This window comes from Rhea americana, unplaced genomic scaffold, assembly GCF_003343005.1.
Source record: "Rhea americana isolate MKP2758 unplaced genomic scaffold, rheAme1 scaffold_47, whole genome shotgun sequence".
In the NCBI taxonomy this organism is placed as follows: domain Eukaryota; kingdom Metazoa; phylum Chordata; class Aves; order Rheiformes; family Rheidae; genus Rhea; species Rhea americana.
Window position 1 is genome coordinate 3,001,274 of NW_028186612.1, and position 14,967 is coordinate 3,016,240.

General features: G+C 39.0%; 1 protein-coding gene across 3 annotated transcripts; it reads right to left on the bottom strand.

Annotated features, from left to right (window-relative positions):
- Positions 1-3,382: 3,382 nt before the first annotated feature.
- On the bottom strand, positions 3,383-14,961 carry GORASP1 (golgi reassembly stacking protein 1). Of its 3 annotated transcripts, none has more exons than XM_085316464.1 (9): positions 14,848-14,961; positions 11,382-11,462; positions 10,121-10,324; positions 8,943-9,029; positions 8,427-8,557; positions 7,724-7,868; positions 6,938-7,082; positions 6,402-6,551; positions 3,383-5,683 (listed from the first exon to the last, which is right to left on the bottom strand). In XM_085316464.1, exons 1-9 carry the CDS (start codon positions 14,908-14,910, stop codon positions 5,409-5,411), a joined length of 1,281 nt encoding a protein of 426 aa, XP_085172590.1. In that variant the 5' UTR covers positions 14,911-14,961; the 3' UTR covers positions 3,383-5,408. The 3 variants fall into 3 exon arrangements, with proteins under 3 accessions (XP_085172590.1, XP_085172591.1, XP_085172592.1); XM_085316465.1 differs by lacking the exon at positions 14,848-14,961 and adding an exon at positions 12,580-12,647; XM_085316466.1 differs by lacking the exon at positions 10,121-10,324.
- Positions 14,962-14,967: the final 6 nt, after the last annotated feature.

Below are 14,967 nucleotides of genomic sequence, written 5' to 3' on the forward strand. Positions count from 1 at the left end.
TATCACCTTAGGAGAGGAAGAAGTACTTGAAGAATTTAGTAATTAACTATGAGAAGTGCTAAGAAATYACTCAAAACAAGCCATGGGCAAGAGATGATAATGTAGTTCTACCTCACTGCCAAAATTGGCAAAAAAAGAAAAGTGACTTGGGATTTATTAGYTTGATTAGCCAGCCACAGAATATAAACAATGAGAGAACTGACATTAAACTCCTCGGTCAACCTTAAAAGTTGTGGAGAACTCAAAGGAAAGCCTTGCCATGTTTCACATCAGAAAGCTGAAAGGTGAGAGTCTCTTCCTCAAGTTGATCTATGGTTGCTAACTTAAGGGAGAGAGGGAAGCTGCAGAGGTCAGTTTGCCAAAATGAATGAGAGGTGCCTGGGAAGGGCAGAGGATGCATTAGTCAAAGGTGAAGGCCTGGACCTGCCCTTACGGATCTGGTTACACTACTCTTGGGCTACTGCAACATTATGCCTAGACACTAATTTTTCTTTCACAGAGGTTCCTCTTGATTGAGACCTTCTACCCAAAAGTTTCTTGATAATTATAATCTCTAAGCACAGGATCTGTACCTGTAGGTGTGCTGATGGTTCCTGAACAGAGCCAGGAGGAGTTACCACCCAGGTGGCTATTAGATAACAGAACTGCTAAAAGCACATGCAAACTTAGCTGTTAAGAAAGTGATTAACTAAAATAGTTTCCTCCAATATGTGGTGAGCTCTTTCCTGTAAGCAATTGCCTCCTTTTTAGATGCAAGTTGCAGAGAGTCACTTCGTGCCAACATCATACAGACATCAGAGTACTTGTTAGTAACTGGACCTTGGAATGTCCAGTCTGTCTCCAAGGACATTTTAACACTGTTCCAGCCATCTATTTTGTGGGACTATATATGCTCTATTGCTTGACATAGTTTAGAAATGTAACCTAACCCAAACAGTTGCTTTGAAATTTCCCTTGCAGCTAACGCAAGGTAAATTAGTACTTGTTTAAAGCAAAAGCAAAGAGGGAGTATGTATAGGAATTGGTGGCAATAACCAGGAAATACCAGATTAGCCACAGTCAAATTAAATGCAGTGAGTAATTAGTAGCCACTTTAACTAAAAGGCAGCCAGAGGCAGTGGGGGGCTAGGCCTTTCATTTTGAGCTACTGCTTGAAGGAGAAAACAATTGCCCAGGAATGGGAAGGTTGAGAGTGTTAAGAACTATGAGGGGAATTCTGAATTAAAGACTTGTCCCTGTGAGAGGCTTTCCATTTCTACTGGATTCATGAGGCCAGAGGGCAAGAGCAGAGGTGGTGTGTGCCTGGCTAAATTAGTTAGTGCTGAGTTAGTGCTGCAGTCCTAAGTGCYGTGTGAATCATACTTTGAAAGGTACAAAATCTTCCTTAATAAAAAAAAAAATAATTTCTGAACTCCAAGTAGCTAAAAGTGCATGATTCAAACCCATCAGTGCACACGTGTATGCGTTGATCTCTGCATACATTGATCTCTGTGTTGCAGCCTCTCCCACTGTAGCATTTACCAGTTAGTTACAGCTAAGAGGCATTCAGTCAAGTATGGCACCTTCAGTTAGCAGCTTCTAAACACAGATTAGTCTGGGCTGTCAGCAGATGGATGCAGATTTAAGTAAGTGGGCAAGCCTGCTGTGAAAGTTCAAGAAAAGTCACTTCTGCCTGAATTTGGTATTTCAATAACTCTTTGCAGTAGCTGTTTGCCTTAAAGAATCTGACCGTCCTCATTCATGGCAGAACATCCAATGTGTTTTTGGTGGGGCTAGGATCGTTCCTAGTACAGGGTTATGCTGCCCAAAGTTACCACGGTACCCCTCCGAGATAGAGCAGTTGCTTTTCATGCCAAACCTGACTACTGGGCGGTGAAAGGTTGCACTCCTACACCACGTTTTGTATGTAYTGGAATTCAGTGATTTGTTTCGGAAGGGAGGGTTTGATCTAGGCCTCTGACATCAGGCCTGTTTGGGGCAAAGTTAGATTGAATTGCTTTGACCCACGTCCAGTAGAGTTCTGAGGCTCCACAGCTTCTCTGAGCACCTCTTCTAGTGTGCAACCACATCACTACCCAGGTGCTCTGACTTTAGGCTTGCCAGAGGCATGTCTCAGTGGAGATGAAGACATGAGTTTTGCCTGATTGCAGCTGTAATACTTGAGCTGCTGGGAGCCACTCTGGATTCATATCTGTCACATTCAGTCCTCAGGCTCGATCACTGATGTTAACAGATTATCAGATTGTGTGGGCAAACTGAGCTGCAAAGCAATGTCTAACTCAACATGTGCTGCCTGCATGCTGTAAAATTAGCGTAGGACCTACCCAGGGTACATCATCCCTTTGTCTTTTTTTTGCCATGCCACTGTGCTGCTGCTGAGATAATCCTTCCAGGGTTTGCAAAAGGAAGACCACTGTCAGGTTTGATAGATGCTCCCAAAGTTTACCTAAGTGAACAGGATGCTACACAACCCCTCYTAGGTATCTGGAAGAAGTAGCTGTTTGTTTGGGACTACACTTGATTGCAGTGTATTTCTTAAAAAGTAGTTGTTCTGCTCATCTCAGGTCAACACAAAATGCTGTTTTTATTCCAAAACTGGTCTGTCCTCACAGGCCTTAGGTACATTTCTCTTCTTTCAGCTGTATCATCTGGTATTGTACTTTCCTCTGATCATTCCCTTCCTGAATTTCCTCAAATTAAGGAATGAGGCTATCACAAATGCTCCAGCTTGGTCTACAACATACAGTGCATCTGACAGGATGGTGCTCCGGGTGTCTGTATTTGCAGCAATGGGATGAAGGAAACGTAGCAGACACACCAACAGGACAAGTGGATCCATCTTTCTATACTATAAGACTTGCTACCTTCTACTCACAGGAGCTTCTGGCAATCTTATTTTAGGTTATATTCTGAAAYGGAAGATTCATAAGCAGCTCTGTCATGTCTGTACCCACCAGTAAAGGAATACTTTCTCCTTCTCCACCTTACAGAATCAAAYGGTGGAGGTTGGAAGGGACCTCTGGAGGTCATCTAGTCCAACCCCAGCTCCCCTTGTTCTGCTTTAGTTCTTAAAGCTCCAAGGCAGTGCTAAGTACTATAGCTTCATCAATCTCAAAAGATACTCTCCTCCAACTTGTCAGAGATAAGGAATTTGATCAGTATGTTAAACTTTAACTCTTCTAGCATCCAAGTGGTACAGCCACAGGTCACGTGAATACAACATTCTACTGCTAGAGGCTGAACGCCTATACAGTTCTCTAAATTTGCATACTAAACAGATTTTTCTTTGGACATGATGAGAAGGAGTATCAAGTCTTCATAAATATATACTGATTTTTTCCCCAACAGGATCGAATTAACATGAGGTAGGCTAGACACACAGTACCATGAATGTTGAGCTGTTTATTACTGTGACATTTGAAATCTGAATTTGGACATTTCCTGCTTTGAAATTTCCAAAGGGTGCCTGGGATACACCATCACTTAAGCTGCCATCAGCTTAAAAACACAGCGTTGACAAAGATGTAGTATTAAAGAACTGTCCTAAACAAACAGAAAATCTCACCATAGAACACTTATTTGTCCTCAGTCATATGGCTCCAGGAGTGAATAAAAACTTACTGATAGTTTAAATTACATATTTTTTGTACTTAGTTTTTGGCTATTCACACATGTAGTGTCCAACAGAGGAAGGGAAGAAGAGGAAATGTACTTTAGCAGTGTAGGAGAGAGAAAAAAAAATAGTTAACTATTACAGACTATTTATCAAACTAGACTTAAGTCTCTTAATTCCTGAATAATCAGCACCTGTATTTAGTGCTTACTTTGTTCTTTTAAGGAAGAAGAAAATATTTTGGCCATTCTTTTCTGAGCTGTTGTGTGCTGTATCTTAAAACTGCACTAGTCCTAACTGTACTTTTAAGACTAGTTTAGTGATTAAGAAATCTTAAAGAGAAGTTTTTATTCAACCGTACGTCATCTGAAGACCTGTCCCTTGTTTCATGGCTTCATCTACACCATCCCGCTGAAGGTGAGCTGTCACAGGCAGGTGCGTGTGACGCAGACGACTCTCCATCCCATGCTGTTGCAGTATTTCAGCCTAGTCAGTCATTCTGTTCACTAATCTCCATTGGGCACAATGCAGAAAATCATCAGGGTGAGAGAAGAGGGAATTTGACACTATATTGTGCCAAATAAAACTACAAACTTATAGCTTAAAACATATCTAATGTTACACCTGATTCTGTTAGTTTGCAGGGGATTTTCATCAGAGTAACTGTATCAGCTATAGTGAAGTTATTCCCAATCAATTTAAAATTCCATGTTAAATTGCTGCCCTGAAGAATATAAAAACCTTCAGATTTCTTTAACTGTTACATGTTACTTACTAAACATGCAACACAAAGGTTCATATGGTGGAAAATATTTCAAGACAAATGTAAACAAAAAATAAAGCTCTAAGAAGCAACAGATGTGTTGCACAGTGAGTTCCATTCCAGTGCCTTGAACTTAAGGATTTTTTTTATAAAAATACTAATTGGGGAAATAGAAAAGCATAACTATAAAAGCTGTTTCTCTGTTGCTAGAGAAATCAAGACATGTTCAACTCCATTTATACGGTTAATCACCCTAAATTCACATGGAATTGATTTAAATCATCTTTACTTTAATAAACTTAATTTCAAATAACCACCAGCATTCTTTCCTTGATTTTTTTTAAGCTATGAGACCATCATATAATCCACTGAAGAGTTAAAGTGAGTAACAGACTTTGTCCTATCTGTATGTTGCAATTTCAAAACTTAAACTACTTCCTTTCCTGCAAAAGATGCAAATAACTGTTATAGAGAAAGAAAAGGCTAAAGCAAGAAAGTAACAGTTGGCAGAGTAATAAGTATGAATAAAGTTATCTTGGGGTATGGAGGCCATAAAAGTCATAAGAGTCATCAAACTGAGGTAAACTATTAGCAAATTTTTCCAGCAAGTCAAAATTGTAAGATAATTTTCTTTTAAAATGCCATCAAACATACTGGGAAAGTCATCATTTAAGGTCACTGTTCAGGCAGAATGCCTTCACAGAATACATTGAAGAGTAATTGTAAGTCAAACTTTAATCCAGTAAGTTAAAACTTTACCCGTGTCCAAATAGTTTTTGCAATATTTTCTCCTTTTAAGAGAACTGAATAATTTGTTGATTTTGAACAATATTCAAACAAAGTCTGAAAACACATCAAACCATGATAGAAGAATATAATAGGATAGGTATTTCATATGAATTTACACATTTCTATAATATTGTCTACACTAACAAAATAGAATGGCTGTAATTCTCTCAAGAGACCAGAAAAATATTCCAAGCTGTAGCATTACAGCCTATTGACAGTCTGGCAACAAAAGAAGCATCCTTTTCACTGATCTTGTGCAGCTTCCTCTTTCTGTTCACCTCCTTCATCATCAGGCTTTAGTGTAGTAGTTGATAATGAGCTCTCAAAACTGTTCAGGGGTAGTTTTGTTTCTTGGTTATTTGGATCAGTTCCTAGTGTTGTTTTTGAAGAAATTTCGTTAGGAAGAGCAAGAGAAGGTAAAGGTGAAATGGAAGGTATTAGCTGGTCCAACTCAGGCTGCTTAACTGAACCTTCAGGATACATGGTTAAGTCTTCAGGGTTCAAAGCTGTGGGATTCTCTGGGAAATGGAAATAGTTTGTAAAAATTAAAACCTGTCATGCTGATGGACAGCGCTCTGGCTTCCAAATTTCTAGAACCTCAGCTTGAATAAAATAACCTTAGATGTTTAACACAGATTCCATCTATTGTCATTTCCTCATGAAATACATAAGCTGTTTCCTCAGTTCTCCCAAAATGCAGAATCTCTGAAGGTACAGTAAATTTTAGGAGACCACGAACCATTTGGTCTACATCATTCTTACMCTACAGATGTTTTCTTTAGGGTTACAATTCTTACCCCTTTGTCCCCCTTCTCAAAGAAAACAGAAACCATAAGGATTTTTTCCTTCTAAATAGAAAAGTTGCTGTAAGAAGATTGTAATTTTGTTTTCACTTTTWCAAAGGTGAAAATAAGCCTGTAGTACAAAAATTGCCGCTGATTTTAGAAATATATACTTTTAGGCTCAGTTTAACTTGGATCATCAATACTTTCAGTTAAAGAATAAAAGCCACGTATCACAACCATATAAAAATGCCTAGCGGTTTTTGTCTGTTTCAACAACTCTAGACTACAATTCTACTATTTCTATCTTATTTTATCCAAATCGTCTRATTTTTTCAGCTTAAAGTTTCTTAATATTGGCTTATTTCCAAAAAGCATGACACTGTTGATTGGGCATGAATTGATACCATTCTAGAGATCAGGTCAGAGGTGCGGCAATCCTGAATACACTTACCAAAATAAGTGGTAGCTTCACTGTTAGACATTAACTTTTCAGTGCCTCTTAAAGTGTCTGCTGCTGGCATGCTGAAGGAGGCAGACATTTCAGACACTTTTGTTAAGTCAGTGAGGTCAGGAAATGGAATACCAGACATGTCTAGAAATCCTGAAGGAGAAAGCAAACATTGTAATACTGCTTTAGATACAGTACAAAATTCTAGATCCAACAAGATGTGTTATATCCAGACAGAAGACAGTGAAGTCTCCTCCCCGCAAAATGSAAATAAAATTATAACCTAAAAAATATGCTGAAGTCAGTGGAAAGATTTCATTAACCTTAGTCAGGCCCGCAGTATGAAAATTCTATAGCTCTGAAATCCACTGTAGTCAAAAATTACAGTGGAAATATCAAGGCTCATAATTCTGTGTTTAAGTCTCAAACTTGTTTAAGACTTTATTAGTTTACTTAGATATCCTCTAAGAAATGGCTGYGGAGATAGAGGAAAACAAACAACAACAACAAAAAAAGAACAACAAAAAACACACACATACCTGGATCCATAACTCTCTGGACAGGAGGAGGAGGAGAAAGCGAGCTTTCTGGTGAATAGCCGTCCATCTCTTGATCTGTGGACTGATCCAAGTTCATAACTATTTCAGCGCTTTCACTCTGAGAAGCGGGTGCCAATAATGGAGTCTGGAGTAAAATAAGGAGGAAAAGCAAATTTTTTAAAATACTAATAACTTCATCTTAGGAAGACTTTCCTATGAAAGCATTCCACCTCAGTTTCCAAGTCTAACAAATCAGATATAATCTGCAACGCAGAAACTCATGATCTAGTCACTGATTAGGACAGGCTCCAATGTACCCTTTCAAAGCCTGTATGTTCTTAGAAGAAAAGTCCATACTAAATCACTGTACATGTATTTTATTTCCTAGTAAGAAGGGGATTCTTCTAATGTGGTTCTCATTCATTGATACAGCTGATGTAAGTCTTTAGAACAAAAAGTATTTGGCAAAAATTTATTTCAACCCACCTAGCTGAAGAAGTATTGGGAGCTTCTCTAATTGCACCCAAATACAATGAAGAATATGGAAGAAGAATCCCACTTGCAAGTTTGAATAAATAAAGGGCAGCTCAGCAAAAAGGAATCTCTCATGCCATCCTTCCTGTCATCTGCTCAGCAAGTCTCATCAATTGTCACTTGCCCTTCACCTAACTCAATTTCATTCAAGCAAAATTGTACGCTATAYTCAGATATATTGTACTATGAATATTCTAAGTATAAAATTTTCATACAACTCCAGAGGACTTGCCAGAGAGTTTTCTTACCTACCTCTGTGTAACCATTAGTAGATGATACAGGAATTCTGGCTTCTGATGATAAGGGTGAAGATGGTTTGCTTTCTGGCTTTTTCTTTGCTATTATAGACTGAGTTGGAATTCTGTGCAAATAGCCATATCCAATGCCACATCCTAAACTGCACAAACAAAGTAGAACAAGATTTGAAAAAGGTGTTCTTATCAAAACTATTGTTTTAAATTTTGACTCTTTAAAACAAAGGGAAATAGAATTTTAGAGTACTAAATCTATAGCAAGAAAAACTTATCTATAAGAATCCTTTCAGTTATGATACTTAAGGAGCACTGCAGCTGACACTTAGGTATACATAGCTCAGCTTTCAGTTTATTTATTTCCAACAATCTTCACAAAAATACATTCTGACTTGATTTGTATTTTGTTCTTCCTCYATTGAATGCTTGACTGTGAGAATATAGCTACTAAATCTGCTACCAGGAAAGTCAACAAAAGTTTTGCCATTGGTTTCAACTCAGGTAGGATTACATCCAAAACATGTTTGCATAATTCTCAGCTATCTTTTTTTATTGAAAGAAGAGCAGTTTTATGTGACAAATGTAGGAAAACAAGGCTTAACTTGAAAACTAAAAGCTACAATTAGTGATAATACTCTTATTAGAAGCTCGTTTACAGTGAGTGTATAACCTGTCATCATCAGCAACTGGCCGCAGATCAGTACCTTCCTTCTCCACCCCAAGCTCCATTGGGAGTCACAACTACCTCTCGAATGGAGTCTGCTTCAGAGTTATAAACCATCAGCTTCAGTGGCTTCCCCTCATGGGATTCAATCAGTGAAAAGAAATCCTCCGACTAAGGAGAAAAAAAAAAGAAAGAAAAAAAGAAGGTAAGAGTTATTCAACTCAAATCTGTAAGACAAGGGGCTGGAACTGAATTAAGTTTTTAGGCAGCTYATTAATTCAAAATGAAATTAAGTCATCGATGCTAAAATCCAATGCTAAAAAACAACAGCGTAGTTTGATCTTTAAGCACAACTTGTTTTACTGACTGATTAAAAAAAAAGGAATGCTCACCTCTGTCATAAAGTATCTACCATAAACATCAACCTCTCGAAAGACTATCTACATGCATTTATTGTGCACACAATTAGATAAAAAAAAAAAAAACCCAAACCATAAAACTATATACCCTTGGCAGGCATGAACACTGTCACTATTTAGAGGAACACATGCCTTACCTCCTGAAGAATTTGATCAGATCCAACAATGTAGTCGGTGTACGGCTGCAGACCAGCTAGAGCTGCAGGAGATGCAGGTTCAACGTCCTGTGAAAGAATGACATATGTCATCTCAAGTTATAGCTCAGTAAGACACATAAAGCTCAAAAAGGAGCACTAACTCTACAAAACCATAGAGAGAAAGAGAGATTTTTGTTTATACAAAAAAAGAAGCATCTGAACCAGTCTATATGTACATGTAGGATCTTGTAAGATACATGGGAAAAAAAAAACACTATCTAATCAGGACATTACTAATTCAAAATAATATACTTTTGAAGACCTTGAGAAGTTGCATTTATTTAAACAATCAAAAATAGAACAAAAGATTACAACAGCCTTTCCTAAGCTGTTCTACTCTTTTGGCTCTCCCTCCCTAAGAATATTCAAATCACATTTAAAAAACTTTTTGATGCTTTTTTTGTATTAAAATTACTTTGATGAAATGTAGCCAACAGAAACACCAATGCCAGAATGCTTTTTGCATTTGCCATTGATTCTTCAATGTAAGAAGAAAAAAAAAGAGGAAGGGAAAAAAAATCCTCTTCCTGCCACACACACAGGGATAAATAAGCAGCAGGCATTCACTTACTGGAGCAACACTAACAGTCACTCACCACCTGTCCCTATTCAAATGGCTTAGACAAACTTGCAGRAGTTTTTTGTATGTGATTTCAGTAACATTTACTTTTACATAAAAATTACTCCCAAAATGTTACATTTTAAAAACATAGTTTATCAACACAAACCAGCCACCAAGAGTTTACTAGCACCTTCATGGTTTTTCTTCCAAAGAAAATTGTTTTAAATATTTTTTACTAAATATGAGAGACTCTTATACTTTTATCTACAGATCCTTATGAGAACACTCCTGGAATATCTCAAATTATGAATTAACACATCCTTGGAATGTTAAGTGGCACATTTCATCTGTTGGAAAAAGAAGAAAAATATACCAATTGTTTTTAAAAAAGTTCAGATTTGAATACTAAAAGGCCTTTTTGACATTTACCCTCCTCCCAGAATGGACCCTAACAACTTAAAATGTATGTTAATATCTTGAAGAAGTTTTGAAATAGCAATTTACATTCTGTTCTTAGCTCAGCAACTTGCTGGACAAGCAAAGAATTCTGTCTCACCAAAACATGCCACACGTGTTCATTGGCTCCCTGGAAACTGCAGAACCTCACGCTGGCACCAAGAAGACCTTGCCCTCCCCACATGTTACTGGGGATAACCTCCACCTCTCTTATTTTCATTGTTTTGATATTATACACCTCCAGCTTCACTGGTTTTTCAGCATTTGCCTTCAGAAGATCTTTCAGCATATTGTTTTCTTTATTCTACAGAGCACAGAAAGAAGTATATCGTTAACATTATATCTAGTTGCTCCAGTAACACAAAGATTTCAGGTCTGGAAGAGGCTGAACTAAGAACCAGTAACACTCAAAGGTTTAAATTCTGCCTTCTACAGTGCCAACAGTTCAACTTTTAGTTAAAAAAAGTCAGTAGTGTCAGCTCATGTCCTTTTATATTAGTAATCTCTATTACGTACTTTTATCACATATTCYCCCATTCTTTGTAATTACTATCAAATCAGCAATATTAGACCTCAACTACGTAGTAGTAACATGAAGCAGCAACATTTTATTTCATGAATCTAATCCTTTTCCTTACTCAATAATTACATGAATCTGACCATTAAAGGGCAGAATATTTGAGAACACTTTAGAGAACTATCATTATTTCTGTAAAGTATTAGCCTAGACTGACTAATCTTCAACTGGAATCTGCCATTATAATGATCATTTCCAGAAAGACATGTGCACTAATGAAAGCAAGGTAAAACTGAAGAATTCAGCTGGTACATAACTAGGATGAGGAATACAGTCAGAGTTTTGAGCCTTTTAAACAAAAAGTGTGTTAAAGTTTATTCAGCTCTCTTCTTTCTTAACTCACTATGCAGGACCTATGTTCCTAGTCTTAAAGCCAAACAGACAAAGCCATGTGGCACCTTTCCCCTTGTTAATGATTTTTTTTGTTTGTTTTATCAAGTGTTGAAACAAGTTTGTTTAAACAAATTTTGAGCTCTTACCGCTGACTAACATTTTCAATATTCACCTTGTGCAGAAAGCATGCATAAGAAATAATCATGAATATTATGTTAAGTCTGCTAGGAAGTTAGGGAAGTTTGACTAGAGATAGGCAAGTCTTTTCCTCAGATATGAATCCAGACAATCAGAGAGGATTTTAAACATCACTAAATTTTACATTACATTTTAATATCATATGCGATGTCCAATATGACACGCTTTCTCTACTGCAACAGCTTTATCTTCCACCTTTCATCAGTACAATACTGTATTTTATTCAGAAAAAAAAAGATCATTTGTGACTTACAAGCCTTGTGTGTCCTATCGCAATAATGAAATCAAAGAAAGGTTCCAGTCCTCCTTGTTGAGCTGGGGAGTTTTCTTGAACCTGCAAAGTGTACKTGTTATTTTATTGCACATTAATCTGTGGCTATATTAAATGACAGTATTAATCTTTACACTTAATTCAACATTTACTTTTGAGCTGAACTAGAGGTGAGATACTAAACAAGAGATCTTGGGAAGAGGTCCAGCACTGTGATTTTATTTTTACAGTGTTACTAAAATCAATTGTCCAAATTAAGCTGCAGAAGACAGTTTGTAAAGAAACATGTATTGTGATGCACAGTGCACAGCATGGAATTACTAAACACTGAGCACTCTGCAGAAGACCTTAGTTTCCAAAGAGTTAGTTCAGGATTTTCTTACATGCTAGCTTTAGCATGCTTTAGCACATAAAGAGACCCTGGTTATACAACAGCCATTCCATTTCTCCACAATCCACAGCACATCAGAACAGAAACACCAAAGTGAGTACGCTACAAACTTATGGCTATCTACAAGTACTGATCAAAAATAAGAGCTTGACATACTTAGAAAAGTTTTTTAAGAAAAATTTTGCATAGAAGTCACAAATATGATTCTATATCTCAATTTCAATAAAAACAGGTTATTACAACACAGATGCAATACAAAAATACAGAAAATATCCATTAAAATGTAATTCACACTGGGAAAAATAACAGAAAAATTATGGAAAATTTGATATATATATATAGGATATATGAGAATGTATCGATTTAGAAGTATGCTAAGAAAACAACATAATGTTAACATAGCCATTGCAAACATGCTAACAATTTGAATCGGTTGTGACTTTACTACTGCTTTTTTTGCAAATTCCGCAATACAGCCCATAACTTRTAACATAAGGCTTGAAAGCCATCTCATACTTTAAATACTAAGTTATAACCTGAAAATCATCTAAACTAAGTTCAGAGCCAGCAAAGTCCACCATTTCCTGAGAGTCATACATATCTTATAATAGTGAAATATCATTATAATCCTTCCCTCTTTAAATAAAGCTGCATCTATGTTAGAGCTTTTCCTGACAAAACCATGTGAGCTAAACTAAAAAAGAAAAAAACTACCTAAAGTATTAGCGGTTTATGAAGCACAAATCCATGCTTTATTGAATTAAACAGCCAAGCTAGACCACTGTTTACCACAATTTGAGTAGCAATCAGCAACTTTCACCACAGTCCTAAATTGCATCAATGACAAGCAGCCAGTTTGTGATGAATCAACCTAAAGGTAAAACGTTCAGGTATAAAGAACTGTTCCAGTTCTAAATCAAGTGAAAGAAGCCTTACAATCAYACTATCACAAAAATTGTGTTCAAGGATTGAAATGTGTGCTCAAGGATTAAAATGTACACAAAAAGAAATGAACAGAAATAATTATGTGACAATAGTTTATGGAGTTCAAAAGATTTGTTCAGCAGGTATATAAAGGCCCTGCAGATTTCCATATRAAATTGTCAGCAGCAAAGAACTGCAATATTCAGTATCAAAATGATAACGCATTGAAAGTGCTGTTGCGCAAGTTCGCTAGGGAAAAAACTGATTTCCTGCACATTGTAGGTCATGAAAATCTTCMATTGCCTTCCAGTACAGAGAGCTAAGTAGTACTTAACATAAGTGTTTCGTGACCTACGGATTTTCCTGATTGAGTAATTCAGTTGAGACGATAGATAAAGCAAATTAGATAAGGATATTGGTACCCTAAACACAACTGGCTTGCAAGTACCCTTAACACATGTGACTGATGAGGGCAGAGGATGTTGTTGAGTTTAGTAAGCTTTTCGACACTGTCTCACGTCTCACATAGCATCTTCATAGACAASCTGATGAAGTACAAGCTGGATAAGCAGTAAATGAAGTGGACTGAAAACTGGCTGACCTACTAGGCTCAGAGGGTTGTGATCAGTGGCATGAAATGAGCTGAAGGCCAGTCACTAGTGGTGCCTGCCACCCAGGGATCAATGCTGGAGTCAGTGTTGTTTAACCTCTTCATTAATGACCTGGATAATGGAATGAGTGCACCCTCAGCAAGCCTGTGAGCATCTGTGAGGGGTGGCTGATACACAAGAGGCCTGTGCTGCCATTCAGAGGKGTCTCACTAGGCCGAAGAAATGGGCAGAGAGGAACCTCATTAAGTGCAGCACAGAGAAGGAATAACTCTATGTACCAACACAGGCTGGGGGCTGGTCAGCTAGAAAGAAGCTTTACAAGGAATGACCTGGAAGTCCTGGTGAACAAGCTGGCCATGAACCAGCAGTGTGCCCCTGAGACCGAGAAGACCAGTGCCATCCAGTGCTGCATTAGGAAAAACATTGCCAGCAGTCAAAGGCAGTGATCTTTGCCCTCTACTCAGCACTGCTGAGGCCACACAGGGAGAGCTGTGTTCACTGCTGGGCTTCCCAGTTAAAGGACATGGATATATTGGAACAAGCACAGCAAAAACCCTAAAAGATGATTAAGCAACTAGAGTATCATACAAGGACAGACTGAGGGAGCTAGGAATGTTTAGCCYGGTGAAGAAACAGCTCACTAGATCTTACAGGATGGTGTAAAGAATGTGGAGCCAGACTCTTTTCAGTGGTGCCCAGTGACAAGAGGCAAAGGGCATAAACTGAAATTCAGAATATTTCATCTGAACATCAGAAAATGCCTTTTCACTGTGAGAAGGGGTTGAACACTGAAACAGAGCTACCCAGAGAACTGGTGSAGTCTCCGTCCTTAGAGGCATTCAAAACCTGCCTGGACATGGTCCTGGGCAACTTACTCAAAGAAAGAGGAGCTACACTAGACAACTTCTAGAGTTAATYTTCCAACTATAGCTATTTGTGATTCTGTGATGTTGAGAAATACAAACTTCTGATGAATTGGAAAGCAGCACGCAGCAACAACTCGTTTGGAGAGAAAAACCACCAAATCAATGACAAGATAATTTATGCAGTAAGTTATCAGCAGTACCCTTATCTTCTAAATCCCCAGACACACGTTTAAACCCACGCACGTGCAGACAACACGCCAGCAAAATAAGATATGGTAAGTTTGCCTCTACACACGACACCTGTRAGAAGCAGCCGCTCAGGAGAACGCTGCCTGGCGCAGGCCAGGGCCCCGAGCGCACTGAACGCAGCCGGCCGCGGGAAGGCAGGGAGGCGGCGCCGGGCGGCAGCCGGCTGGCGGCCCGGCCTGGCCGCTCCTCCCCTGCCGTCGTGGCAGCTCCTCGGGAGGAGCGAACAGGTGCGGGCCGGGAGCGAGGCCACGGCGGGCGGGCAGGCCCCGAACCCAGCGCCCTGCTCTCGCCACCGGGCGCGGGGCTCGTCCCCACGGGAAGGCAAGACCCGACCGGCCCCGCCAGGCCACCCCCGGCCGCGCCGCCGCCTCCCTGCCGCGGCCCGGTGAAGCCCCCCGCCGCCTCACCCCGTGAACGTGGAAGCCCTCGGCGCCGCCGTCGGGGACCTGGGAGCTCGAGCCCAGCCCCATCCCCGCTAGCAGGCGCGGACCGGTCCGGTCCGGACTGCACCGGTCCGGTCCGGTCCG